General features: G+C 44.4%; 2 protein-coding genes across 2 annotated transcripts in view; one reads left to right on the top strand and one right to left on the bottom strand.

The window, feature by feature from the left end:
• Positions 1–930: 930 nt before the first annotated feature.
• On the bottom strand, positions 931–1,512 carry LOC123999034 (melanin-concentrating hormone receptor 1-like; the record flags this gene model as incomplete). The annotated part of the gene is made up of 1 exon (XM_046304363.1): positions 931–1,512. A coding segment is annotated over one exon (582 nt), but the record flags the coding sequence as incomplete, so codon positions are not given.
• Positions 1,513–8,509: 6,997 nt separating this feature from the next.
• Positions 8,510–27,157, top strand: part of LOC124000015 (growth factor receptor-bound protein 2) — a 52,000-nt gene continuing 33,352 nt past the window's right edge. Inside the window, exons 1-2 of the mRNA XM_046306096.1 lie at positions 8,510–8,760; positions 10,055–10,347. Coding sequence (XP_046162052.1) covers positions 10,270–10,347 — 78 coding nt within the window. The 5' untranslated portion in view covers positions 8,510–8,760; positions 10,055–10,269. The remainder of the gene's footprint in view (positions 8,761–10,054; positions 10,348–27,157) is intronic.

Here is a 27,157-nt window from a genome sequence, read left to right as displayed (position 1 = left end):
CTAGGAGGGGTGCATCACTTGAGTGGATTGAGTCTCTGACGTGATCTTCCTGTCTGGGTTGGCGCCCCCCCTTGGGTTGTGCCGTGGCGGAGATCTTTGTGGGCTATACTCGGCCTTGTCTCAGGATGGTAAATTGGTGGTTGAAGATATCCCTCTAGTGGTGTGGGGGCTGTGCTTTGGCAAAGTGGGTGGGGTATTATCCTGCCTGTTTGGCACTGTCCGGGGGTATCATCGGATGGGGCCACAGTGTCTCATGACCCCTCCTGTCTCAGCCTCCAGTATTTATGCTGCAGTATATGCTGTTATAGCTGGAGTACTTCTCCTGTCTTATGCGATGTCCTGTGTGAATTTAAGTATGCTCTCCTAATTCTCTCTTTCTCTCTCTCGGGGGACCTGAGCCCTAGGACCATGCCTCAGCATTACCTGGCATGATGACTCCTTGCTGTCCCCAGTCCACCTGGCTGTGCTGCTGCTCCAGTTTCAACTGTTCTGCCTGCGGCTATGGAAAACTGACCTGCTCACAGGACGTGCTACCTGTCCCAGACCTGCTGTTTTCAACTCTCTAGAGACAGCAGGAGCGGTAGAGATACTCTTAATGATTGGTTATGAAATGCCAACTGACATTTACTCCTGAGGTGCTGACTTGTTGCACCCTCAACAACCACTGTGATTATTATTATTTGACCATGCTGGTCATTTATTAATATTTGAACATCTTGGTCATGTTCTGTTATAATCTCCACCCGGCACAGCCAGAAGAGGACTGGCCACCCCTCATAGCCTGGTTCCTCTCTAGGTTTCTTCCTAGGGAGTTTTTCCTAGCCATCGTGCTTCTACACCTGTATTGCTTGCTGTTTGGGGTTTTAGGCTGAGTTTCTGTACAGCACTTTAATATATCAGCTGATGTAAGAAGGTCTATATAAATAAATTTTATTTTGATTTGATGATGACCAGAGACAAGGCGAAGGCCAGCACAAACTGGTAGAGGGTAAACCAGTAGGTGTCAGTGGCTGGATTGGGCAGCAGGAGGGCACAGCCCACTGAGCCGTCACCTCGGGGCATAAGGTCAGCATACATCCACACGTGAGTGATGGAGACCCGGGAGAGCACCCACACCAGCCCCACCGCAGCCCTTGCCACGCAGGGTGTGCGCACATGGTTGAAGCGGATGGGATGGACCGTGGCCAAGTAGCGGTCCAGAGTCATGACGGTGAGGATGTAGGTGCTCACTATCTGGCTGTTGGAATCCAGGGCGGTTATGACCGTGCACATGTCACCAAAGCACCAGGAACCGTTGCCCAGGAGCTGGTGAATGAGGAAGGGTATGCCCAGGAGGAAGAGGAGGTCCACTAAAGACAAGCTAAAGATGAAGATGTCCGGCACTGTCTGCTGGGCTCGGAACTTGGTCTTCTTCACAATGGTGTAGATGACAATGCAGTTGCCAATAATCCCAAAGAAGCAGATTACACCAAAAATGCTGGGCATTAGGACGTTGTGGTAGGGCACATCATTTTATGTACGTTTGACAGGAAAAGTACATTCAGTCTCATGTTGCAGTGTCATTCAGACAGGTGTTCGCTTGCATACAGTAAGTCTTGATTTTTACTAACAGTATAATATCACTCCTGGCTGCTACATCACAAATATCAAAGACTCCAAACTAATCCTCAGAGATGGGAGCTGTCAACTCATGTGGTGCTGATATTCATTGCTAATTATAACCTGGTTGGTTCAAGCCGTGAATGCAGTTGTATATCAGATGGTATCCCAGGGGAATGACAGAACAGTTATTTTTACTGTTCTAATTACGTTGGTAACCAGTTTATATTAGCAATAAGGCACCTTGGGGGTTTGTAGTATTTGGCCATATACCACACCTCGGGCCTTGTTGTTTAATTAAACCATGCGTTCACATTTAATAATTTCACTCAAATGTAAAGTAAAAGTCATAGGACTAAATTCCGAAGATAACAGTGAATTAATTAACATTGTTATGCAGGTGAATGAGGACCCAAAAGCGACTTAACAGAAACAGAGTTTATTCCAGTCTTAAACAAAAAACGATTAATCCTGAATTCTTTCACAGGTAATGTCCAAACAGGAATAACTGAAATCCTCTAGACAGTAGAGGGGAACAACAGGAGATGCGACCACAGACTGCAGGTCGCTTCGGGTTGGCGCAGGCCGTAGCTGATAGAGACACCTGCTCACACGCAGCATCTGAAGAAGGCAAAAACACGACAGGACGGAACAAGGACACAGTACAGCAAACAAGGATCCGACAAGGACAGAAGCGGAAACAGAGGGAGAAATAGGGACTCTAATCAGAGGGCAAAATAGAGGACAGGTGTGAAAGAGTAAACGAGGTAGTTAGGAGAATGAGGAACAGCTGGGAGCAGGAACGATAGAGAGAGAGAGAGAGAGGGAGAGAGGGAGAGAGATAGAGAGAGGGAAAGAACCTAATAAGACCAGCAGGGGGAAACGAATAGAAGAGAAAGCACAGGGACAAGACATGACAATCTATGACAAAACATGACAGTACCCCCCCACTCACCGAGTGCCTCCTGGCGCACTCGAGGAGGAACCCTGGCGGCAACGGAGGAAATCATCGATCAACGAACGGTCCAGCACGTCCCGAGATGGAACCCAACTCCTCTCCTCAGGACCGTACCCCTCCCAATCCACTAAGTACTGGTGACCACGTCCCCGAGAACGCATGTCCATGATCTTCCGTACCCTGTAATTAGGTGCGCCCTCGACAATGACGGGGGGAGACGAACGGGGCGCGAAGAAAAGGCTTGACACAGGAGACATGGAAGACTGGGTGGACGCGACGAAGATGTCGCGGAAGAAGAAATCGCACTGCGACAGGATTAACGACCTGAGAAATACGGAACGGACCAATGAACCGCGGAGTCAACTTGCGAGAAGCTGTCGTAAGGGGAAGGTTACGAGTGGAAAGCCACACTCTCTGACCGCGACAATACCTAGGACTCTTAATCCTACGTTTATTGGCGGCTCTCACAGTCTGCGCCCTATAACGGCAAAGTGCAGACCTGACCCTCCTCCAGGTGCGCTCACAACGTTGGACAAAAGCCTGAGCGGAGGGAACGCTGGACTCGGCGAGCTGGGACGAGAACAGAGGAGGCTGGTACCCAAGACTACTCTGAAAAGGAGATAGCCCGGTAGCAGACGAAGGAAGCGAGTTGTGAGCGTATTCTGCCCAGGGGAGCTGTTCTGCCCAAGACGCAGGGTTTCGAAAAGAAAGACTGCGTAATATGCGACCAATCGTCTGATTGGCCCGTTCTGCTTGACCGTTAGACTGGGGATGAAAACCGGAAGAGAGACTGACGGAAGCACCAATCAAACGACAGAACTCCCTCCAAAACTGAGACGTGAATTGCGGACCTCTGTCCGAAACGGCGTCTAACGGGAGGCCATGAATTCTGAACACATTCTCAATGATGATTTGTGCCGTCTCCTTAGCGGAAGGAAGCTTAGCGAGGGGAATAAAATGAGCCGCCTTAGAGAACCTATCGACAACCGTTAGAATCACAGTCTTTCCCGCTGACGAAGGCAGACCGGTAATAAAGTCTAAGGCGATGTGAGACCATGGTCGAGAAGGAATGGGAAGCGGTCTGAGACGACCGGCAGGAGGAGAGTTACCTGACTTAGTCTGCGCGCAGTCCGAACAAGCAGCCACGAAACGGCGCGTGTCACGCTCCTGAGTAGGCCACCAAAACCGCTGGCGAATAGAAGCAAGCGTACCCCGAACGCCGGGTTGGCCAGCTAACTTGGCAGAGTGAGCCCACTGAAGAACAGCCAGACGAGTAGAGACAGGAACGAAAAGAAGGTTACTAGGACAAGCGCGCGGCGACGGAGTGTGAGTGAGTGCTTGCTTTACCTGTCTCTCAATTCCCCAGACAGTCAACCCGACAACACGCCCTTCAGGGAGAATCCCCTCGGGGTCGGTAGAAGCTACAGAAGAACTGAAGAGAAGGGATAAAGCATCAGGCTTGGTGTTCTTAGTACCCGGGCGATAAGAAATCACGAACTCGAAACGAGCGAAAAACAACGCCCAACGAGCTTGACGCGCATTGAGTAGTTTGGCAGAACGGATGTACTCAAGGTTCTTATGGTCAGTCCAAACGACAAAAGGAACGGTCGCCCCCTCCAACCACTGTCGCCATTCGCCTAGGGCTAAGCGGATGGCGAGCAGTTCGCGGTTACCCACATCATAGTTGCGTTCCGACGGCGACAGGCGATGAGAAAAATACGCGCAAGGATGGACCTTATCGTCAGAATGGGAGCGCTGGGACAGAATGGCTCCCACGCCCACCTCTGAAGCGTCAACCTCGACAATGAATTGTTTAGTGACGTCAGGAGTAACAAGGATAGGAGCGGATGTAAAACGCTTCTTGAGGAGATCAAAAGCTCCCTGGGCGGAACCGGACCACTTAAAGCACGTCTTGACAGAAGTAAGGGCTGTGAGAGGGGCTGCCACTTGACCAAAATGACGAATGAAACGCCGATAGAAATTTGCGAAACCGAGAAAGCGCTGCAACTCGACACGTGACTTAGGGACGGGCCAATCGCTGACAGCATGGACCTTAGCGGGATCCATCTGAATGCCTTCAGCGGAAATAACAGAACCGAGAAATGTGACGGAGGAGACATGAAAGGTGCACTTCTCAGCCTTCACATAGAGACAATTCTCTAAAAGGCGATGGAGTACACGTCGAACGTGCTGAACATGAATCTGGAGTGACGGTGAAAAAAATCAGGATATCGTCAAGGTAAACGAAAACAAAGATGTTCAGCATGTCTCTCAGTACATCATTCACTAATGCCTGAAAGACAGCTGGAGCATTAGCGAGACCGAACGGCAGAACCCGGTATTCAAAATGCCCTAACGGAGTGTTAAACGCCGTTTTCCACTCGTCCCCCTCCCTGATGCGCACGAGATGGTAAGCGTTACGAAGGTCCAACTTAGTAAAGAACCTGGCTCCCTGCAGAATCTCGAAGGCTGACGACATAAGGGGAAGCGGATAACGATTCTTAACAGTTATGTCATTCAGCCCACGATAATCCACGCAGGGGCGCAGGGTACCGTCCTTCTTCTTAACAAAAAAAACCCCGCTCCGGCGGGAGAGGAAGAAGGCACAACGGTACCGGCGTCGAGAGAAACAGACAGATAATCTTCGAGAGCCTTACGTTCGGGAGCCGACAGAGAGTATAGTCCAGAAGGAGATCAATACAACAATCATACGACCGGTGAGGAGGAAGAGAGGTGGCTCTGGACCGACTGAAGACCGTGCGCAGATCATGATATTCCTCCGGCACTCCTGTCAAATCACCAGGTTCCTCCTGAGAAGAGGGGACAGAAGAAACAGGAGGGATAGCAGACATTAAACACTTCACATGACAAGAAACGTTCCAGGATAGGATAGAATTACTAGACCAATTAATAGAAGGATTATGACATACTAGCCAGGGATGACCCAAAACAACAGGTGTAAAAGGTGAACGAAAAATCAAAAAGGAAATGGTCTCACTGTGGTTACCAGATACTGTGAGGGTTAAAGGTAGTGTCTCACATATGATACTGGGGAGGAGACTACCATCCAAGGCGAACATGGGCGTGGGCTCCCCTAACTGTCTGAGAGGAATGTCATGTTTCCGAGCCCATGCTTCGTCCATAAAACAACCCTCAGCCCCAGAGTCTATCAAGGCACTGCAGGAAGCTGGGGAACCGGGCCAGCGTAGATGGACCGACAAGGTAGTACAGGATCTTGATGGAGAGACCTGAGTAGTAGCGCTCACCAGTAGCCCTCCGCTTACTGATGAGCTCTGGCTTTTACTGGACATGAAATGACAAAATGTCCAGCAGAACCGCAATAGAAGCAGAGGCGGTTGGTGATTCTCCGTTCCCTCTCCTTAGTCGAGATGCGAATACCTCCCAGCTGCATGGGCTCAATACCTGAGCCAGTGGGAGGAGATGGTTGAGATGCGGAGAGGGGGAACACCGTTAACGCGAGCTCTCTTCCACGAGCTCGGTGACGAAGATCTACCCATCGTTCTATGCGGATGGCGAGTGCAATCAAAGAATCCACGCTGGAAGGAACCTCCCGGGAGAGAATCTCATCCTTAACCTCAGCGTGGAGTCCCTCCAGAAAACGAGCGAGCAACGCCGGCTCATTCCAGTCACTGGAGGCAGCAAGAGTGCGAAACTCTATAGAGTAATCCGTTATGGATCGATCACCTTGACATAGGGAAGCCAGGGCCCTGGAAGCCTCCTTCCCAAAAACTGAACGATCAAAAACCCGTATCATCTCCTCTTTAAAGTTCTGATACTCATTAGTACACTCAGCCCTTGCCTCCCAGATAGCTGTGCCCCACTCCCGAGCCCGTCCAGTAAGGAGTGATATGACGTAGGCGATCCGAGCTCTCTCTCTTGAGTATGTGTTGGGCTGGAGAGAGAACACAATATCACACTGGGTGAGAAAGGAGCGGCACTCAGTGGGCTGCCCAGAGTAACACGGTGGGTTATTAACTCTTGTTCCGGAGACTCGGAAGACCAGGAAGTAGCTGGTGGCTCGAGACGGAGATTCTGAAACTGTCTTGAGAGGTCGGAGACCTGAGCGGCCAGGGTCTCAACGGCATGACGAGCAGCAGACAATTCCTGCTCGTGTCTGCCGAGCATCGCTCCCTGGATCTCGACGGCTGAGTTGCGAGGATCCGTAGTCGCTGGGTCCATTCTTGGTCGGATCCTTCTGTTATGCAGGTGAATGAGGACCCAAAAGCGACTTAACAGAAACAGAGTTTATTCCAGTCTTAACAAAAAACGATTAATCCTGAATTCTTTCACAGGTAATGTCCAAACAGGAATAACTGAAATCCTCTAGACAGTAGAGGGGAACAACAGGAGATGCGACCACAGACTGCAGGTCGCTTCGGGTTGGCGCAGGCCGTAGCTGATAGAGACACCTGCTCACACGCAGCATCTGAAGAAGGCAAAAACACGACAGGACGGAACAAGGACACAGTACAGCAAACAAGGATCCGACAAGGACAGAAGCGGAAACAGAGGGAGAAATAGGGACTCTAATCAGAGGGCAAAATAGGGGACAGGTGTGAAAGAGTAAACGAGGTAGTTAGAGAATGAGGAACAGCTGGGAGCAGGAACGGAACGATAGAGAGAGAGAGAGAGAGAGAGAGGGGAGAGAGAGAGGGAGAGAGATAGAGAGAGGGAAAGAACCTAATAAGACCAGCAGGGGGAAACGAATAGAAGAGAAAGCACAGGGACAAGACATGACAATCTATGACAAAACATGACAAACATTGATTGTACATTATAACATTCATGCATGAAATCAGGAAAATCACAGGCTACCTGCTGGACTTTCGGATGAGTTGTATGATGGGAGAAACGTCTGAGATCAGTTGTCATTCGATATATTTTCGAAGTCCATTTCGAAGTTAGACTAAGCTCAACAAAAGAATGGGCTCTGAATGAAAAATGATGTGAAAACAGGCAAATAACGTCGGCCTAATTATTATCAGAGTAGACTATAGAAATACATTTCTGTTATCAGAAGGCAATACTATTATTGCTCTGCTTGGCTACTGTCAATAAAACCCACTTTGTGCTCAAACAGATGCAGTCGAATAGTGAAAGGTATTATTTCATAGTGGCAAGAATTGTTGTAATGACATCAAAATATATTCAGGAAAATCCTTGACCTCATCACAGTCTCGAAAAGACAACACAATGCAAAATAATGATAATAATACTTCTCAGGTGAAACACTTGCAACTACTCAACATTCTTTACAACCCGAATTGTAAACATCTTAGACCCAAAGAAAGGAGCGGGCACCCTTGTCTATGCTGTGCACTGTAATTATTGGTGATGAATCAGGCTCCAATTATTCTAGTACATCAATTAATCAATCAATCAAAGTAATTCAGTGGAGACGGGGTGAATTTGTACAAACTGACCTTTTCCTGCTTCTATTTCTGTAGCCTCTCCTCAAAATCCAATTGGTCTTCTTCTTCTATCTTTACACCAGCAGTGTTGCTAATCAAAGCACTCCCTCACACAAGAATAGTTCTTGAAAGAGAGCTTATGAGGTTTACAGTGATGGAAAAAAACGATTGACAATACCTCCAAATGTAGCTATTTGTATTCCAATTATTCATTTTCCCATAACACCAGGGTGTAAGCATTCTTTTTTTATGCAGACCGTAGTAGACACCATTTGCCACTAGGTGACGCACTTTCCTATGTTTTTCACCATCTGACTTGCTATGTAACAGAAATGTGTTTTAAATAGTACAACAACACTTTAATCTATATTGCCTATTGCTGCATCATGCACACCAAAGTTATGTGACAAACAGAGATACATATATTTGCGCTGTACTTGAATAAAATAAAAAAGAGCAATGCAACCACAGAGCTTTAAGCAGCTTGCTATCAGGTGAAAGTATCGCGATAGACAGTCCAGTGGCTCGCAGACGAGACCTATGGGCCGGTCAGACACCCTGCTCACAGCGCGAGGCAGGAGCCGAAGCAGCAGCAGCACCCGAAGTATCTGGAAGGAAGCGGAAATTAACGTCGCTGGCTAGTTCGGGTTTAAGCAAAAACAGACGGATTTTGTACATTAACCTCCACTAACAAAACTGCAAAGGGTGGATCATAAACAATAAGGACATTTGATCAAGCAAGAAGTTTACATTTCACAGCTAAACTGGCGGGTGAGTTTTTGTCTCGTTCTACTGAATCCAAAGCAAAGGCTAGCCAGCCAGCTACAGTACCCGTTAGCATACGAAAGTATTTTCTTCGTTTTTTATATATATTTTTATAGCTATAGTACTGTAGCTAGCTAATAGGCCTATCTGCTTGCCATGCAGAAAACTACGAATTGACATACATAACTGCACACAAACATTTAACCTAAATATTAAACAAATAACTGTTGGCAAAATAGGTTGGTGTTTTTTAAATTTGTGTTCGTTGTTACAAGTAGCTAGCTAAATAGCCGGCTAGCTTTTTCGTTTTGGCTAGTTGCTACCTAACGTTAGCTTCCACTTTCACATGTATGGCGTTTTAACTGGCTCCTAGCTCTAATTCAAAACAGCTGGAAACGGTGTTTCACAGTACAACCAACATAAGTGAATTTATATACTGTAACACTTTAGCGGAAATGTAGTAGGATTGGCTATGTCACTGGCCATAATGTGGGTACCTAACGTTAGTTAACTGACTTTCCTACAAGTGGAAGCTGTGTCACAGATAGAAACAAACTGATACCAAGAGTTAACAGAAAGTCTCCCATAAACGTGAATTGTCAAATAATAACCTAGAAAGATGTTGTTAACCAACTAACTAGCTAGTCACTTAATATAACGTACTTCGCATGATTGGTAAGTAAGCCTGGGTAACTAGTAGTAACCTACGTAGCAGAAAGTATCGAATTGATGCAGAGATTGTATATTCCAGTGCTGGTTTTGATTGTTGTGTGTGTATCAAGCAGGCTAAGAATTTTTTTGTAAACAACGAATCTGATTGGAGAGGTAGTAAACTTCGTATGAGGCATGTTGCACTACAACAAGTAGCTACAGACTTTAGTGCTCCCCCGTTCCTTGACCCAACAATGGCCTGCCAATTGTCAAATATTGGCCAACCACTAGTTTGGATTTAATTCTGCCATTGGTACTGTTAGTTTTGCATTTCCAGGTGCCCCATGTGGGTTGAGATTTCACTTAAGGACCAATGGAATGGTCTAAGATGAATATACTCCGTCCACCCGGGGCACCAGCCATGCAAAACGAACTCCACCCATCTCATTGCCGTTTTTTAAATGTTTTTATCAGCATCAAATGTATCAAGTGCACACCCGAAAGATGTCAACTGTCTGCCTTCATCTCTTTTTAGAAGAACATCTGTCAATTTCAGTCCCATCATCATACAGTGGTTGACCGACACAACATCCATGCATAAACAGAGACGCTAGATATTAATTTGTGGCATGTTTCTCCTTTTTTGCAGATACCTTCTGTGAGCTTTATGTGAGGATCCAGCCCTAAAGGAACGGGTCATAGACGGGAGGAGCGACTCGGAGCAAGCAACCGATCACGGAATACTTGAACTGTGTTTTTTTCTTCATTTTGACACTGCTGGTCTCCACACATCAACGACAGGGAATAAAACAGCATTCACCCTATCAGGTACCCTAAACCCACGGGTATCCAACAACCAGTAACATGGAGGCCATTGCCAAATACGATTTCAAAGCCACTGCTGACGACGAGTTAAGTTTTAAACGTGGGGAAGTTCTAAAGGTAGGATTAGTGCATTTTTTTGTCTTCAAATGAAGTAATTGCAAGGCTTGGTAGCTGATAGTTATCTGTTTTAAATTATTGTACAATTCACCTCGTCAAAGGTTGTTAATCTACAATTAATGGACAAATATATGTTTACTGGCACATCAAATTGCTGTTCTGGGAGCATATGCCCATCAATTGTCAAGAAAAATTACATTTGAATTACACTAACATGTTTTTCTATTGCAAACCAGCTTCAATAAAATGTTTGTCATGGAAAATATCAAAGACCTTATCGTCCCACGTCTAGTAAATAACAGCAACACAACAGCTTATTTGTCAGAGTTGTTGCCTTCTGCAATGTTCCTCTGCACTTTCTTTCCTCAGCCCTTCACACACAGTATAGTATCGGTATCTAAAGCTACACCCTATTCAATGAATAAGCCAACCTCATAGTACGTTCAATACAAGGTTTGGGCCTAGTAGAGTGATGGGGCTCAACACAAGGGATTTGCGGATGGGTTTATTTCACTGTGTTGAAATGCCAATCCTGCAACTTCTCTAATCTGACACAACCTGGGGCCAATGGATCACTTCAGACAGCCATCTTACTCAAAGCCTCACTATCAGGCTCACTGAAAAGAGCTCAGTCCATTTTCAGAGCTTGATCATCATGGGACTGCAAGATATTTGAAAAAAATGTCTATGAAAGTGCTCTGGGATTTAAATGTAATCATCATAATCCCTCTGAATGTCAATGGGTTTTAGGTAAAGAGGGGGTAAATTTACTGCCTAAGCACACCAGCTATCATATGTTTTATCTGATTTCCATTTCAAATGATTGTGTATGTGTAGCAAATGGAGCTAAACCTCTGTCTTGCTAGCAACTACATGTTTGTAAGATTCTGTACACTTTGAATCCTTTGAACTATTCATGGCATTCTGGGGTGTTTTGTGTGGCTATTAGCAGTCCATACACCCCATCAGAATGCCCCATGCACTATTTGTGTATAAATGTCAGAGATGTGTGTTGACAGGCAACAGGTACCCACCCACCTCTCATGCAGTTGGAGAGGACACTGCTGTTGAAACAGTATCAGTAGTTATCTCCCACTTATTTTTAAAACCCACCCAGTCTCTTCAACATGAGTCACACTCAGAAAATATGTTCTTGCCTAGCTAATTTATGGGTTTTAAAGCATTGTTAAGTAATGCTTAAAGCTAGTTAAGCACAGTGGTCTCTTACACAAGACCCCTATAACCACAGAAACACAATACTCTTCATTTCAAATCTAATGATATTTGTCATGTGCCGAATACAACGAGTGTAGACCTTACCGTGAAATGCTTACTTACAAGCCCTTAACCAACAATGCAGTTTAGTAAATAGAGTTAATCAAATATTTACTAAATAAACTAAAGGGTAAAAAATCAAATGAAAAGTAACACAATAATGAGGCTACATACAAGGGGTGCCGGTACCGGGTCAATGTGCAGGGGTACAGGTTAGTCGAGGTAATATGTACATGTAGGTAGGGGTAAAGTGACTATACATAGATAATAAACAGCGAGTAGCAGCTGTGTAAAAGCAAACTGGTGGGTGTGTCAATGTAAATTGTTTGGGTGGCCATTTGATCAATTGTTCAGCAGTCTTATTGCTTGAGTGTAGAAGCTGTTAAGGAGCCTTTTGGACCTAAACTTGGCGCTCCGGTACCGCTTGCCTTGCGGATCAGAGAGAACAGTCTATGACTTGGATGACTGGAGTCTTTTAGGCCTTCCTCTGACACGCCTAGTATTTAGGTCCTGAATGGCAGGTAGCTTGGCCCCGGTGATGTACTGAGCTGTATGCACTACCCTCTGTAGCTTTAGGACAGGTCCAACTCTGGGGTGACAAGGAGTAGGCTACCCAGAGAGAGACTCCTGTCCTTCCTAGCCTCAGATGCCAGTGTGGTGCTGGGCCCCTGTGATACGACCCCCTTCCCCAAGCCCCCAGCAGCACCGACCTCTGCATAAATATTAATCAGAGGGCGAGGTGGCGAGCAGCTTGATGGCAGAACGCAAAGTCTGCAGCATAGCGATACTCTAAAATTCCTGCAGGAGTTGCGTAAGCCACAGGCTAGACCGCCACATTGCCTCGGCACCATCATCGACAGAGATCAGAGAAAGACCCGTGGAATACTGGTGTGAGCAAAGAGACAGAATTCATTTTGATTGCATGGGCATCTAAAAACCATGTACATGAAAGGTTCTCCCCACAACAGTTTAATTTCAGCCTTCATCTAAGTGCTAACTTTGTAAGTAGGTCCTGCCATATGAGAATATGTGTCATTATATCTGTGGTAGAAATTTTAAAATGGCCTTGTTTGGGAGCGGCCTTTCCATTCTGCTTCCCTTCATCCAGCCCTCCGTATGTGTCAGTAAGATCTTGAGGAGTTCTCTCATGTCTCTTGAATATCTTTACTTATAAATATGAAAATGATTGTATGCAGACTATCTGCAGTCAACTTAGCTTTTTAGTCTCTGGCAATGTATGAATTAATTTTGGCCAGTTTTTTTTGTCTTCGTATGTGATTTGCTATGGGGTTTTGAAGAGGCCTTATCTCAACAGGGGACCCCGGGGTTAGAGAGGGCTCAGAAAGTAGAGCTACATATAAGGATTCTTTATCACATTTGCATATCAGACGAAGAAAAAAAGTTATCTCAATTTTCACAGCCAGAATCGTTAGTGTTACTCTGAAAGAAGTTAACTTCTAGAAGTAGACAGCACGTTACCCAGCGTGGGATGTTTGTTTATTGGGAGATTCAGACTGTTTTTTTTTTTACCCTTCCAAATCCATTTTTAATACTTGATCACATCAGATCCTCAACACCGAGAAGGACATTGTCAGCCTGTTTACCTTGCAGAGACATGAGTTTGAATGTGAAAGGAGTATGCACTACCAGAGCATGGGAAGGTCTAGGGTTCATTGTCCTAAAGAATCTCTTTAAGTAAGTGCTTTTGGCTAGCCCCTCCTGCTCTGTCCCTGGAACCTTGCATCTCATAATCCTTTCTCTGTGTGCTGCCTTTGTTCTTTGGCTGACATGTTTTGGATCCAATTCCCTGAATCATCAGGGGGCCCTCAGTAGAATGATTGGTGCATCTCACTTACGGGTGAATCCCATTTGAATTAATTCACTTAGACAGCATCCCTTTTGATTTAAACAACATTTTCCATACATGTTCGCACCATGAGACATCCTTCATTACTGGAAAAGATGCAAACCAACCCACAGGGTGGGTTTCATTTCAACTTTAGAAATATAATTAATAGAATAGACCTATCCCTTCAGACCACTGCAATTTAGCTGGTACACCATTGCAATTGATATTTAACTTATACCAAAAAGATGGCCACCTGTCTACCCACTGTTGAATGTCAACTTAATTGGTCATGTATATTCTATTATCTATATTTCTATGAGTTCAATAGGTTTTCTTTGGAAGATTGACGGTATAATTTAAATCAACTTAACTTCCCATTCAAGTCAACATTCTCTGTGTGGACCTCAACCATCTTTGTGGTACCATTTTGAAAGTTGAAATGTTATTTGCATTTTAGTACATTTATCAGCCAATACATTACACCCACCCTGTATTCAAGAGCATGTTGTCTCAATCGATGGCGGCACAACACAACCTCAGATGTAAAATAGGATCTAAGCTACAACATATGTAATATGAAAAAAATTGGTGCGAAAATTGGTACATTTTTACATCATTGACTTTTTAAGGTTAACGGATCATGTAAAAAAATTAATGAAAAATAACAATTATAAAATAGGTATACAACCCTGTTTGTCAACGTGTTAAGTGATATCAATCTCAGCCGTTTATCTTTTCCAGTGATGAAGACATGGATGTCTCTATAGTATGGCCAGATATACAAAATAGGTTAACTTTGAGCACGTTAATCTGTTGAATGTTTTTGCATTCAGGTCCAAAATGTAACTTTCTGTGCACTTCTACAACATGCAAATATGTATGGAAGGTTTTGTTTAAATCAAAAGGTGTGCTGTCAAAAAGTGATTTGAATTCAAATAGATTTATTAACCTTTACTCATAATTGCCTTCGTTGATGTGAATGAGAGCAGGGGGTGAGCTGACTGTGAAAGAGGGGTCATTAACAGAACAGTGCCGAGCAAGCTCCACATTCGGAGACGGGATGGTCGGCCTATTTAGAGTAACACCCCCCAGAACAGCAGTTTTTCTGCAGTAGCAGTGACTTGCCAAAGGTTTTCCCTTTAGAGTCGTTCACAGCAATAGATACTAGTTTACTTGACAAGTCTCCCTTTCTCAAACTATCACTCTTAACCCCCCCCCCCCTCTCTCCTTTCCTCACTCTACTGATAGCAGGATGTATGTCTGAACGTTCTCCCCTCCAGATTGCTCTTCTGTGGGACAGGACAGAACATGCCCATATTCTCTCTCCATCCCCCGTAATGCCCATTGGCACCTCACACAGTGGTATGTTTAGCATGTAGGCTAAACCACAAAATCAAGCCGAGTGCACCAGCTTCCATGTGATGGACTATTCTCAGCTGCTTTCGTTTAACAAGTTTTTTTGGGGGGGGGCATGTATTGGTGAGGAATAACTTTCATTGACTGCAATGCAAATGCCATTGCAGAGTTACTGCATGTGCAAATGCACATAAGGTAATGTCTAAGATTGTGTTTTCAGTCTTTGCCATATGCCTAAACCTTGAAGGCAGCTTGAAGCAACCACTATTTGCTAACATGGGTTTTTCTTCAGACCAATTGTTCACCTGAGGTAAGGTAATCATCAAAGAGTACCGAGCATAACTGGATTATTGGATTTAAAAAGATTAATCCTAGATTATAAACCAATAGTTTGAAATCCAGGGGTTGTGTTCTGCCTTTTGGCAAGCTGCCGCTCCATATCATTGTGACCGTTTGAGGTTGACCGCTTTCTATTTGAGCAGAGTGGGATTTTTCCTTTTTAGGTTTGGCTTGCTCCCAAACTAGCAGGGCTGAGAGTCACTAGTTGCAAGGTAGAGTTGGTCACATTTTAAATGGCCTGCTACATGGCTAGTGGTCAAGATGGGCATTTTCCGTCTCAAACCACAGTGTGATCATTTCTGTGTACAGAACAATCACTTCAGATAGTCTACTTATTGTACAACTGAATGGTTCAATGGCACAGAAAGGAAATTAACACATTAACTAGGCCTCGTTTGAATATTAACCTCAACTCCTCCCAATAGCCTGTTTTAATGGATAATAATTATAATAATTTGGTGGGTGCTTTATGTCGTTGGTTGGTTTTGTCTGTCATAGTTGGCACTTGCTGGCCAAGACTGCTGCTTCCATTCAGTCTGGACATTTTGATATGTGATAGAGCGCCAGTCAGTTTATTTTGAGGGTATCATATCAGAAAAAGCTGTCAGTGTGATATTTTAAAAATGGGAAAGGAAACTAGGTAGCTCAGTCGTTCTGTTTCTAAGTCTGTGTTTTATGCAAATTGTCAGGTTCACATACTGTAGAGTATACTGCTTCAGTGTCTTGTGATTGATGACAAAGTTCTAGCCTACGCCTACATACCTAAATTCATCTATTCCAAGGTATTTATCATGATAATGTGTAACTTTCACCTCTTTAAAGCTTAGTATCTGTTTCTTCTGTCTACTGAATTATTACATCCAGTTTAGTTTGCATGCAAGGTATTGCATTCAAAAAGCCATCCAAGATTGACTATCAGTGTCTGTGGCACGTTTCTCTCAACATCTATCTCCAGGACTGCCTGCTAGTGCCTAGCCTAAGCATCTCTGTTTTCGAGACAAGGGATCTCTCTCATGAGAGGATGGCCTGTGTTGAGGCATTGTTTATTCAAAGCCCCCAAAGTCGCCTTAAGTGCACCAGCATGGAGTGATGTGGTGTTTGTATTCTATTTTCTATCCCCCCTCCATCACACAGGAGCATCTGTTGAGCCCTTGTGTTGTCTCTGTGTCACCTCTCTCTCGGTGTGTCACTGTTAGTCTCTGGGTGGCTGAAGTCTAGACTGTAAGAGTCTCTGTCGTCTGAACAAGATTGTGAGTTGGCCCTCTCAAACCAGAAGCTGTGCTGTGATGTCAGTATTTACAGTCTGGTGGTGTAGCTGATGAAAGAAAGGGTTGTATATGTCAGTGATTGATAAACTGTATGTCAATCACGGCGATATCAGCTGAAGGCCTCTTAACGTTTAAATAGGATTCTTAATCCAACCAGTTGTGAAGATGTTTAGCGACTAGCTGGTGCCACACAACAATTTATTTCACCCTCATTTCCGCCTGCTTTTAGAAAAGACCCTTTACATAACTAGTTATCTAAAGCTCCACCATTGATGGGATGAAAGGGGTGGGATTGGAACGTAACATGCATTAATCGCCTCGTGCTGCTGCTGCTGTGTAAGCCTTTGGTTGTGTTTCATAAACATGACAATGTCTTTTTTCAGAAATATATAAATCATTCTATAGTCCAGATTCAAAAGATTGACTGTGTGAAGTCAAGATATCTTTAAACCTCTTTCCCTCAGTATTCAGTCAGTAGGTTCTGTGTGTGAATATGACAGCAGTCACTTTGGATTATTAGTTTGCGTTACTGATTTCTCTCGCTAGAATGCAATATCTTGTTGAATAATTATATTTCACTAAAGCCCATGCTATTTGTATTTCTTGGAGTAGAGCTGGTCATGATTTTTTACATGGTTTCTGAAGGCCATTATTATCTAATTACGTGGTGCTCTTGGGGGTTCTTTCCATTGCCCGAAAAGAGGGAAGTAAGACTTTAAACTGGTTCTATTTCCACGAGAGCTGACAAAAAGTCAGTGTTTTACCATGATTGAGCTGTGGAAAAGTTTGGTGGAAATTAGTCTGTGCATGCGTTTTGTGTGTGAATGTATATGTAGCCTGTTTGTGTTCTTTTTGATGTTACCCTTTCAATGTGTTGCCCTTCATGTGTTTTCTGAGAGAGACTGTAAGAACACTGATGACCTGCAAAATTACTTTTTTATTTTTACTTAACCTTTCCTTAATTAACCTAACCCTAACCCATAACCTAATTTGAACAAATTCTGAAATGTAAATATCAGTTTGCAGATCAGGAGTGTCCACACAGCTTTTTCAGGGTTTTCTGTGTGAGTGAGTGGTCATAGCCACTCGTGTGACCTGCCTATGATTCTGACCACAGTGGGGACGTGTATGGTCCTGTTGGTTTCACATTGTGTTGAGCATTCAGGTTGTGTTGTTCCCCAGCCTCTACCTCTGACTCACACAGCTGATTGACCAGCCAGAGCTCCTCTCTAATTTGCAACACTGAGTTATACACCAAAATGTATGCCTCTTATTTGCTACACGCACAGACTAAGCGGACAATCACCTTCTGACAGCAACAACGGCTGAAATGTTCCTACAAAAATTGCTTTTTTCTACCCCTTTTTCCCCCGCTCTGTTTAGCTTACTAAGAGTTTTCTCAGGCGCTTGATAGTAGTCTGGGCCTGAATTATACTGTCCATATCAGGCTAACTATAATTGAAGAAAATGTACCTCATATAGACATCTTTGTGTGTGTGTGTGTGTGTGTGTGTGTGTGGTGGTGCACAATGGCTTTTTTCTTCTGCTTATCGGTTAATGGTGTACACAACAGCTGTAACTCCTACCTTCCTGTTGTTATTAAACATACTTTTGAAAGTTGTTAGATATTTCTACTCAATGCTAATGTGTAGCGTTTCTTTACATATTAACCTAATTAGAGAAGTGTTAATAGAATCATCTTTGCACACACTAAAATGTAGCTAAAAATATCTGGTGAATTTTTTTCCCCTCACATTGTGCGGAATGACTTAGGTTCACAGTGTGTCATGTGATTTTGCATCAGTGTTAAAAAGGGGAAGGAACTCGTTTTGGGGTTTTTCTAAAGATCCTCCTTTGGGTTAGGGTTTAGAAGACGAGATCTGCTTGACAGTTGTCATTTCACATCTTAGTTGGAAAGGAGGCGTATTATCTCATGCCATTATGGGTTTGGAATCAAAAGATGGGGCCTCTGCCTCTGACAATGGAACTTGAAGCCCCCTATTATTTATGCTCTTAGCTAGTTCTCCTTTGAGAAGCATGAATGCAGCCAGTGCTTTTTCAGATCTATTTGTACAGCAAAAGACAGCCCTCTATTTGAGAACCAGAGTGCCATTATAATGCGGCCAATGCCATATTGTAGAAGCAGTGAGCTGTAAAATCTCCTTTTTTATCTGCCCATAGGAAAAACATCAAGTCAGTCATGCCATATGGCAGGGCAGCGAATACCTCATCACTGTGCTCTTCTAGCACAACAGAAGCTAAGGCTACATGAGCCATGATGCCAGATGCGTCCAGTCAGTGTATGTCATGTGAAATAAAAATGTTACTGATTTTAAAGTCATTTTATTGTTTTAATGCTATGCTTACTGTACTCTTACTCACCCATCTCAATTCATCCACCGTTACAAAAAACCCCCGAGGGGAATAGCCTAGTAGTGTTTAGGTTTGTGACTTGAGTAACTTCTTGTATCGTGTATTACATTGGAGCCTCATTTATAAACGTTGCGTAAATTTCTGCGTGCCCCATTTCTGACAAATCTGCGCGTGTACAAAAATATTGAGATGGATAAACTTGCTGCATTTTATACATTTTTTTTAACCCCTTTTTCACCCCAATTTCGTGGTATCCAATTGTCTCATCTCTGCAACTCCTGGACTAACTTGGTAGAGGCGAAGATTGAGAGCCGTGCGTTCTCCGAAATACGACCCAGCCAAGCCGCACTGCTTCTTGAGACAATGCCCACTTAACCCGGAAGCCAGCCACACCAATGTGTTGTAGGAAACACCGTACACCTGGCAACCGTGTCAGCGTGCACTGCGCCCCTGGCCCGCCACGCCACAGGAGTCGGTAATGCGCAGTGGGACAAGGACATCCCTGACGGCCGAACCCTCCCCTAACCCGGGCGACGCTGGGCCAATTGCACCACCACATGGGTCTCCCGGTCAGAGCCTGGACTCGAACTCAGAATCTCTAGTGGCAAAGCTAGCACTGCAATGCAGCGCCTTTAGACCACTGAGCCACTCGGGGGGCCCCACGCATGCCTTACATACTCATGTTTCAGTTATAAATCAGACCCGTCATAAAACTGCACCGTCTACGAGCAATAAAACTATGCCTGGAAAAGGCCCTCCATTCACCTTTTATGGTGACAATAACGCACTTTATTTGCTGTTTAATTTGTCACTATTTCAAATTAGGCCACGGCAGTTGTGTAAAAGAAGCAGCAATTACATATACGATCACATTTCTGTAGATGTGTGGGCAGAATGTTTTGATATTTTGCAGCTGCTTTTTTTCTTCAAATGACATACATCCTATCCTGCCTGTCTGCATATTTTGAAACATTGGTTGTATGTTGGAATCAATTTAAATGTTGGCTACATCCCACACTTGTTTATCAATAAATTGTTTCCATGTCCTGCCTTGGTATAGGCTCTGAGATTAAATAGGTTTATGATGTCACGCTCCTATCGTACAGCAACACTGTAGCCTACCCATACTGTCAAATATTTTACATTAGCTACCGGTCTATTTAAATAGCAACAGTCCTGTAGCTCAGTTGGTAGAGCATGGCGCTTGTAACACCAGGGAAGTGGGTTCAATCCCCGGGACCACCCATTTACTGACTGTTGGCAAATGGCATATATTATTATTATTATTATTATTATTATATTATTTACTGTGTTGGCAGAAAGTTAAGGTATGCTGTATTTAGAAAAGGACTGTGATGACAGTTTCTGAAAAAGAATATAATGGCAAATTGTTGTTCACCTGTTCAATTTGTCTGTGGACAATAAACTGCGCTGCCTATGGGATAATGTACAGCAGAACTTGAAATACATGGCTTATCTATTCACTTATGCTCAATTGAATGAGTGATGTACATGGTAGTTGATTGAATTCAGGAATATGAACCCATCACGGCTAGAAAAGTATTTATTCTGTTATGAGTCCTATGTCAAATTATTTTAGATTACGAAAATAAAACACTAGAGCTGTGTTTGAATGCTCATACTAACCGTACTATTTGTGACTTTAAATTGAGTATGTAGTATGCTTATAGGTCATGGTATGGATATAGTTAGTATGCCAAAAGTTCCCAGATGTTGTACTAAATTCACCCAAATACGAAGTATACAAGCAGGGGACACTATTTCTATGCTTTTATGGCCCATAATGCAATTCTTCAGAATTGGCTTCACAACATTTTCAGATTTGAAGAAAATGGCAGAAAGAATGCAGCTGAAGTCTGATGAGCGCTGATACAAATTCATTGCTTTAAGAACCGCATAGCATTACAGCAGTATGTACCGGTATGTTAGCTAGTTACCTAACGTTAGTTGGTTATTTATACATCAAACTTGCCAAGCAGTACAAGACCTATAATTGAACTAACTACCCAATGTTTATTGACTTGATTCTTCGTCATTCTTAGGTAAGTGGTAAAGTTGTGCGTTCTCAATGGACATGGTTAATTTTGTCTATCTACTCCGATTTCAGAGCGCTCTCGTCTGAGTGTTCCAGAGCGCAGAATAACGGATTAATTTATCAACACCCCTCGAATATATGGCCGGTGTCAGTAAACGTTGGCAAAAAAAAGCGTAATTAAATTGATGCCAGCAGCACAGTTAGTCACCAACGCTATGGATAACATGAAAACAGCCTAACCTGCTCTGCTTGGGCGCGTAAAATGGTCAGAGTGAGGTGTTCTCTCAATTGTGTCTGGAAATAGCTAGCCAACGTTAGCCAGTTAGCTTGGGTGCTTGACTGCCGTTGTGAGGTCAGAACGCCCGGATCCACCCTTCTCCTCAGCCAGAGCGTCCAGTGTGTGCTCTGAATGCTCCGAGAACGATACACTCTGGATTTACAAACGCCCAGAGTGCACTCTGGCACTTGAGATACAACATTTTTTAGCTAGTAATTTGTTATGCTAGCAAGCGGTTGCATAGCAACAGCATCAACTTCCGGTAGACAGGCGATGCGCTAGTACGCTCAACTAAAAGGATACCGTTGGTTTACAGTATACTAAAATGAACTAATAGTATTTAGTGTGTGTATACTCATTAAGTATGGAGTATACAATATGTTAGTATGTGTATTTGAACAGCCTAGATTTTCTCTCTTTTCACTAACGGCAAATGGCTGCATCTTGTTATTAGGCTATGTTGTTTTTTTAAAGTAAGTGTGTCATCCTATATCCCATTTGCACAAAATACTTACTTGCCTGCTTGCTATACAATACTTCTACTACTAGAAGAAGTGCATACGCACGGTCCAAAGTTTGCATGGAGGAAAGGACATTCTCACGTCAAGTTCAGTTTTTATAAACTGGGGCACGCACACTTTTGGGGTAGATAAAAGAGGTTTATAAAATACATATTTCTCACTCCCATTTTACTCAGCAATTTCTGAGAGATATTGCATTCTGAGAGATATTGCATCCTATCTTTAGACCTAAGCACTGGGAAAGTGGCTGGATGTTACCTTCCTTATTGCTTTGTATCCAATCATGTCTCAGGTTATCAAGACAACCTGACGTCCTGATATGAGCTCCAGTCAGGCGGTGTTCCACTTTCGCTCCCATAAAGCAGCAATAACTGACGGCCAGGAGAAGGCCAAAATGGAGAGTTTCCCCGGCAGCCTTCAGCAGCGTTCACTCACACTCATTTTCTTCGTAAATAAATATAGATTAATAGTTTGACTGGCTGGCAAATTTAGCTCCCAGCAGATCTTTGAAACCTGCCCGCAGAGCATGATCTAAAGCCCTTCTCTGCCTCTCTTCCCCTCGCTACTCCTCTTCTGCTGCTGAACTGGAGGCTGGTGTTAAGCAAACACTCTCCCATTTGGCACTGTGAATGGCAAAGGATGGCCTTAATTGGTCCATATTAGAGCTGAGCAATATGGACAAAAATATATATCATGATACATTGCCTGAATTCATGTGATAACGATAAATTGAAGTTGATAACGTTTAATGTGCACCTTTTTAAAATGATCCTTTAAACTACTACTACTACTACTAGTTTGATGGTTGTACCAATCAATTGTCCCATTAACAATCCCCCCATATAAGCAAACATTTCATTTCAAATTTTTCATTTCTCTAGTGTAGGCTACTTATCGTAATGAACAGTGTCAGCAAAATGCCTGTGATGGGTATGGTCGGTCTCGATACTTTTCAGGTTTATCGTCCCAGCTCTAGTCTATCCACCTTTTTAATCTTTCACCGTGCAAACTGATCAGAACTGTGCTGTTTTAGGAGTATGTGCCACAGTAAAGTGGGACAGTCCCTCCTACTTCAGAGTGCTGGGAACCTTGGAATGCAGATTGAGTTTGCACTGGTACATGCATGTGTGTGCAGTGTAGCTCTCACCACAGCTTAGCTCTCACGTCCTGTTTGGAGCCTCTTCCACCCCCAGCAGCTTCCTGTCTCCGCAGCACAGTCGATCACTACACCCCACACCTACAATGCTGCACTGGATTACAAAGTGCAAAATGGCATGTAAGAATACACCAGCCTGTGGGTCTCTTACTCATCACCAAAGATTAGCTGGATTAGCTTTACTGAACAACAGAAATGCAAACGCAGACGCATTTAAAGTGTTGGTCCCATGTTTCATGAGCTCAAATAAAATATCCCCGAAATGTTCCATAAACACATGTATTTTCTCAAATTATGTGCGCACATCTGTTTACATCCCTGTTAGTGAGCATTTCTCTTTTGCCCAACATCACCCATCCACCTGAAGGGTGTGGCATATCAAGAAACTGATTAAACAGCATGATCATTACACAGGTGCACTTTGTGCTGAGGACAAAAGGCCACTAAACAATGTGCAGTTTTGTCACACAACACAATGCTTCTGAGTTCTGAGGGAGCGTGCAATTGAGGTGCTGACTGCAGGAATGTCCACCAGAGCTGTTGCCAGATAATTTAAGGTTAATTTATCTACCATAAGCAGCCTCCAATGTCGTTTTAGAGAATTTAGCGGTACGCCCAACCAGCCTCACAACCACGTGTAACCACGCCAGCCCAGGACCTCCACATCCCCAGTTCTTCACCTGTGGGATCATCTGAGACCAGCCACCCGGACAGCTGAAACTGTGGGTTTACACAACTGAAGAAATTCTGCACACACTGTCAGAAGCCGTCTTAGGGAAGCTCATCTGCACCCTATTCGTCCTCACCAGGGGTTTGACCTGACTGCAGTTCGTCGTTGTATTCTCACTTTCGATGGCCACTGGCACGCTGGAGAAGTGTGCTCTTCGCGGAGTCATCCCGGTTCCTACTGTACATGGCACACAGCGTGTATGGTGTCATGTGGGCAAGCGGTTTACTGATGTCAATGTTGTTAACAATGCTCCGTGGTGGCTGGTGGTGTTAGGGTATGGGCAGGCATAAGCTACGGACAACTAACACAATTGCATTTTATCAATGGCAATTTGAATGCACAGAGATACCGTGATGAGATCCTGAGGCCCATTGTCGTGCCATTTATCTGCCGCCATCACCTCCTGATTCAGCATGATAATGCATGGCCAACTTCACACAGCCTTTGAAGAGGAGTGGGACAACATTCCACAGGCCACAATCAACAGCCTGATCAACTCTATGCAAAGGAGATGTCGCACTACACAAGGTAGCAATGTATGTCAGACCAGATACTGAATGGTTTTCTGATCCATACCCCTAACTTTTTTTAAAGATGCACCTGTTGGTCAGAAATACATCTGTATTCCCACTTAAGTGAAATCCATAGATTAATGAATTGATTTCAATGAACTGATTTCCTTATAATAACTTTAAAATCGTTGACATTTTTGCATGTTGCGTTTATATTTTTGTTCAGTCTATTTCATTCATACTTCATGATCCCATATTACATTTTGTTTACACAACCCCTCTTTTCAACCCCTTTCTCTTTTTAATTGCAGTTTGTTCTTTTTTCTCAGCTGTGATTCTTATTATTTTTGGCTCTGACGTATCACTATCCAGGCTTTTACTCTCAAAGGGGGAGCTCTGAAGCTTTTAGCCAGTTAAGCCTCCGATTAATCTTTCCCCTATCACTTATTAGCTCTGCGCAGCTATCGATCCCATCTCCCATTAGATTTACCACAGATGAGAGAAGAGCCGTGCCTGCTGTGCCCTCCCCTTATGCTGATCATTCCCCTCACTCCAATCCAGTTCTGACCAGAGCCTGATTAATACATCAGGAATCCTCTGAGCAGACAAGTTGACTCAAACCAAATCTGATCCAGTAATTGTATTTCCTATTTTTTATTCCCAAAACCCTACAGTTAAATTATTGGGCTGTTTTTAAGTCTACAGGAGTGGAAAAAATGGTTAAGTCCCCGCCGTGGTGCTCACTGTGACGTTTTTGGTTCAGCTGAGGGCCTCTGCTTTGCCATTCTCCCGGCGAGAAACCTTCCAAGTTCCCCTGCCGTGTTAAGGGACCAGCCACGTTGTGTGTTTCAGTAGCTGTAAGTGTAGCTAGTGAGAGTCATGGGGTTTCTCTAATTAAATGTGGTGTCCCATGAGAGTGGGGCTTAAATAAGCCTATGTCTCCCCTCCCCTCTGTTGTAAGAACAGCGCTAATGTGACCCTATTAGGTAGCAAGGGAACTTTTCTAGAAGTTGTCTTGGAACACGTGCTATGACACAAGCCATGGCAGTAATGTGGAGTTTTAATGCTGCACCTGGCTGACTTGCGTAAGTGTATCACGGCTGTGTGTCATGTTTAGGAGACAGAAGTTAAGAGGAGGAACTGATTGAACAGTGAACATGGTGTCCCTTAGCAACACAGTGGAAGGCTTTCTGTCCATGACACCACCTGCACCCTGTTGTCACTGGACAGAAATGGATATGGCAGATATTGCCTTACTGTGCTAATGGACTGAAATGGAGCTTTGACTGTTTTGCATCTTTCTCTATGTTCTCTGTGGAAAGCAAGCGGCAGTGGGCCTGCTTGCTTGACACTGATTCACCCTGGCGCCCACCCACGCTGGCCCAGGATCCAAAGGACAAGATCGGGCTCTTCATGTCAACATAGTGGCTCTTTGCTACCTGTTTCCTAGTCTCTCCATCATTCACAGTGTCTGCTGGCTCTGCGCTCGTTAGAGCAGTAAATGCGATCTGCCCAGAGTCAGCTTGTGGCTCTCATGGGGGAATTGGGATCAGAGCAGGCCATTGCTTTAGTCAGGCATCACTGGGCCTGATGGCTGGATGAGTGCATGTGTATGTGAGTCACTGATAAATATCTAACCAGATGATGTCACAGGCTCCCTGAGTGCGCCTGGGTTTATGGGCGAGGGCATTGAGGCAGTCAGACACCTGTGGGTTGGATGGAGCCCCAGGGTCCTCTGCATTGCAGGGTGGACACAAACTGAGTCACTCTCCATAAACCTCCCACTCTCTCTCATATCTTATCTCTCATGTCATCCTTTCACCCGCTCCCCTCCTCTCCACTGTGCTGTAGTTGAGAGATGTCATTAGTCTGTCCCCTACCCCATTAGCGGCTGGCCCTGAGCTCATCACCATGAGCGCCTGCTGACCACCAGACCCAGGCTGCTGCTGCTAGCCGACGTCTAAGCTGGGCTAAGGAGAGAGTGAGTTTGCTAGTGAGAGTGGGGAGGGAGGCGGCTGCAGCATGCACTCTAACATGGTAATCCATCGTGGGCAGCCTGTGAAGCTCGTTAAAGCGCCCTTCTAAAGCAGGGATTAGGGTGGCCCAATGCTCCTTGATCACAGCTACTGGACATAAACACCCTGTTAGACCTCGCTCTCTCTTTCTCTCTCTCTCTCTGACACTCTGCCTCCTTCTCCATGCTGCAGATAAACCACATCTAATGGTTCTTTATGTATGTACGATAAAGGATGATTCTAGCCAACATAAAAGACTTGTGGAATCTTCTTATTCTGTTGCCCTTTTTGTTTTATTTTTGTCACACACATAAAGTTATTCTCTCTGCTTATATTGTTTACATGGGAACAAACTGGTCATGGAATATAGGCTACTGCTAAATTGGACTTCATACACGTTGTGTGGGGCTGGATGCTGCCATAAATTAGAGATGCCCCCATTTTCTATTTACCCGGAGGACTTTTCTTGAGCTGATCACAATGAGTGTGATTCCTCTGAACTGGTCCATCATGCCTCTCCTCCTGAGAGGAGCAGGGCTTCGTAGCGTAGCAGTGAGTCAAAGACCTAATTAGGACTCCTCTGCCACCCCTTTCTCCTCCCTGTTAATGCAATTCACCCTTCCTGCTCTACTGTGAAGAGAGGAGCGAGTATCAACCTCTTTTGGTCTGCTGTTTATTTTTGGTCCTTCCCATCCCTGGCTGTCCCCATTCCCCAGAAAACCTCCTCGGGGGATGGGGATTGGGCAGGAGGTGTGAGTACAGCTGCTCTCCTCCCTGACTGGCTTCACTGTGGCACATTCTACTGGAGCCCTTTCTCCTTACACAGAAGTAGTGTGGAGTTATGGCTGGATTTCCAGTACTAGGCTAATCTTAGTGTTTCAGAACATGTCAAGCGCAACCAGTAATGGGGTTGTCTGAATTGTTCGCTAACCCTCCACTGCTGATGATGGGAGCCAAAATGTCTCTTGCTTATCTGTTTCAGGGAGCATGTTGCACAATCTTTAGATTATCGTGTAGACAGACCCGACTGCCATTGTAATAATGGGTAGTCCATTCCACCAATGAGCAGTTGGTAAAGCTGGC

This window comes from Oncorhynchus gorbuscha, linkage group LG16 (genome assembly GCF_021184085.1).
Source record: "Oncorhynchus gorbuscha isolate QuinsamMale2020 ecotype Even-year linkage group LG16, OgorEven_v1.0, whole genome shotgun sequence".
Classification (NCBI taxonomy): Eukaryota; Metazoa; Chordata; class Actinopteri; order Salmoniformes; family Salmonidae; genus Oncorhynchus; species Oncorhynchus gorbuscha.
Note: the sequence above shows the minus strand (reverse complement) of the source record. Positions and strands in the feature narration are given on the sequence as shown.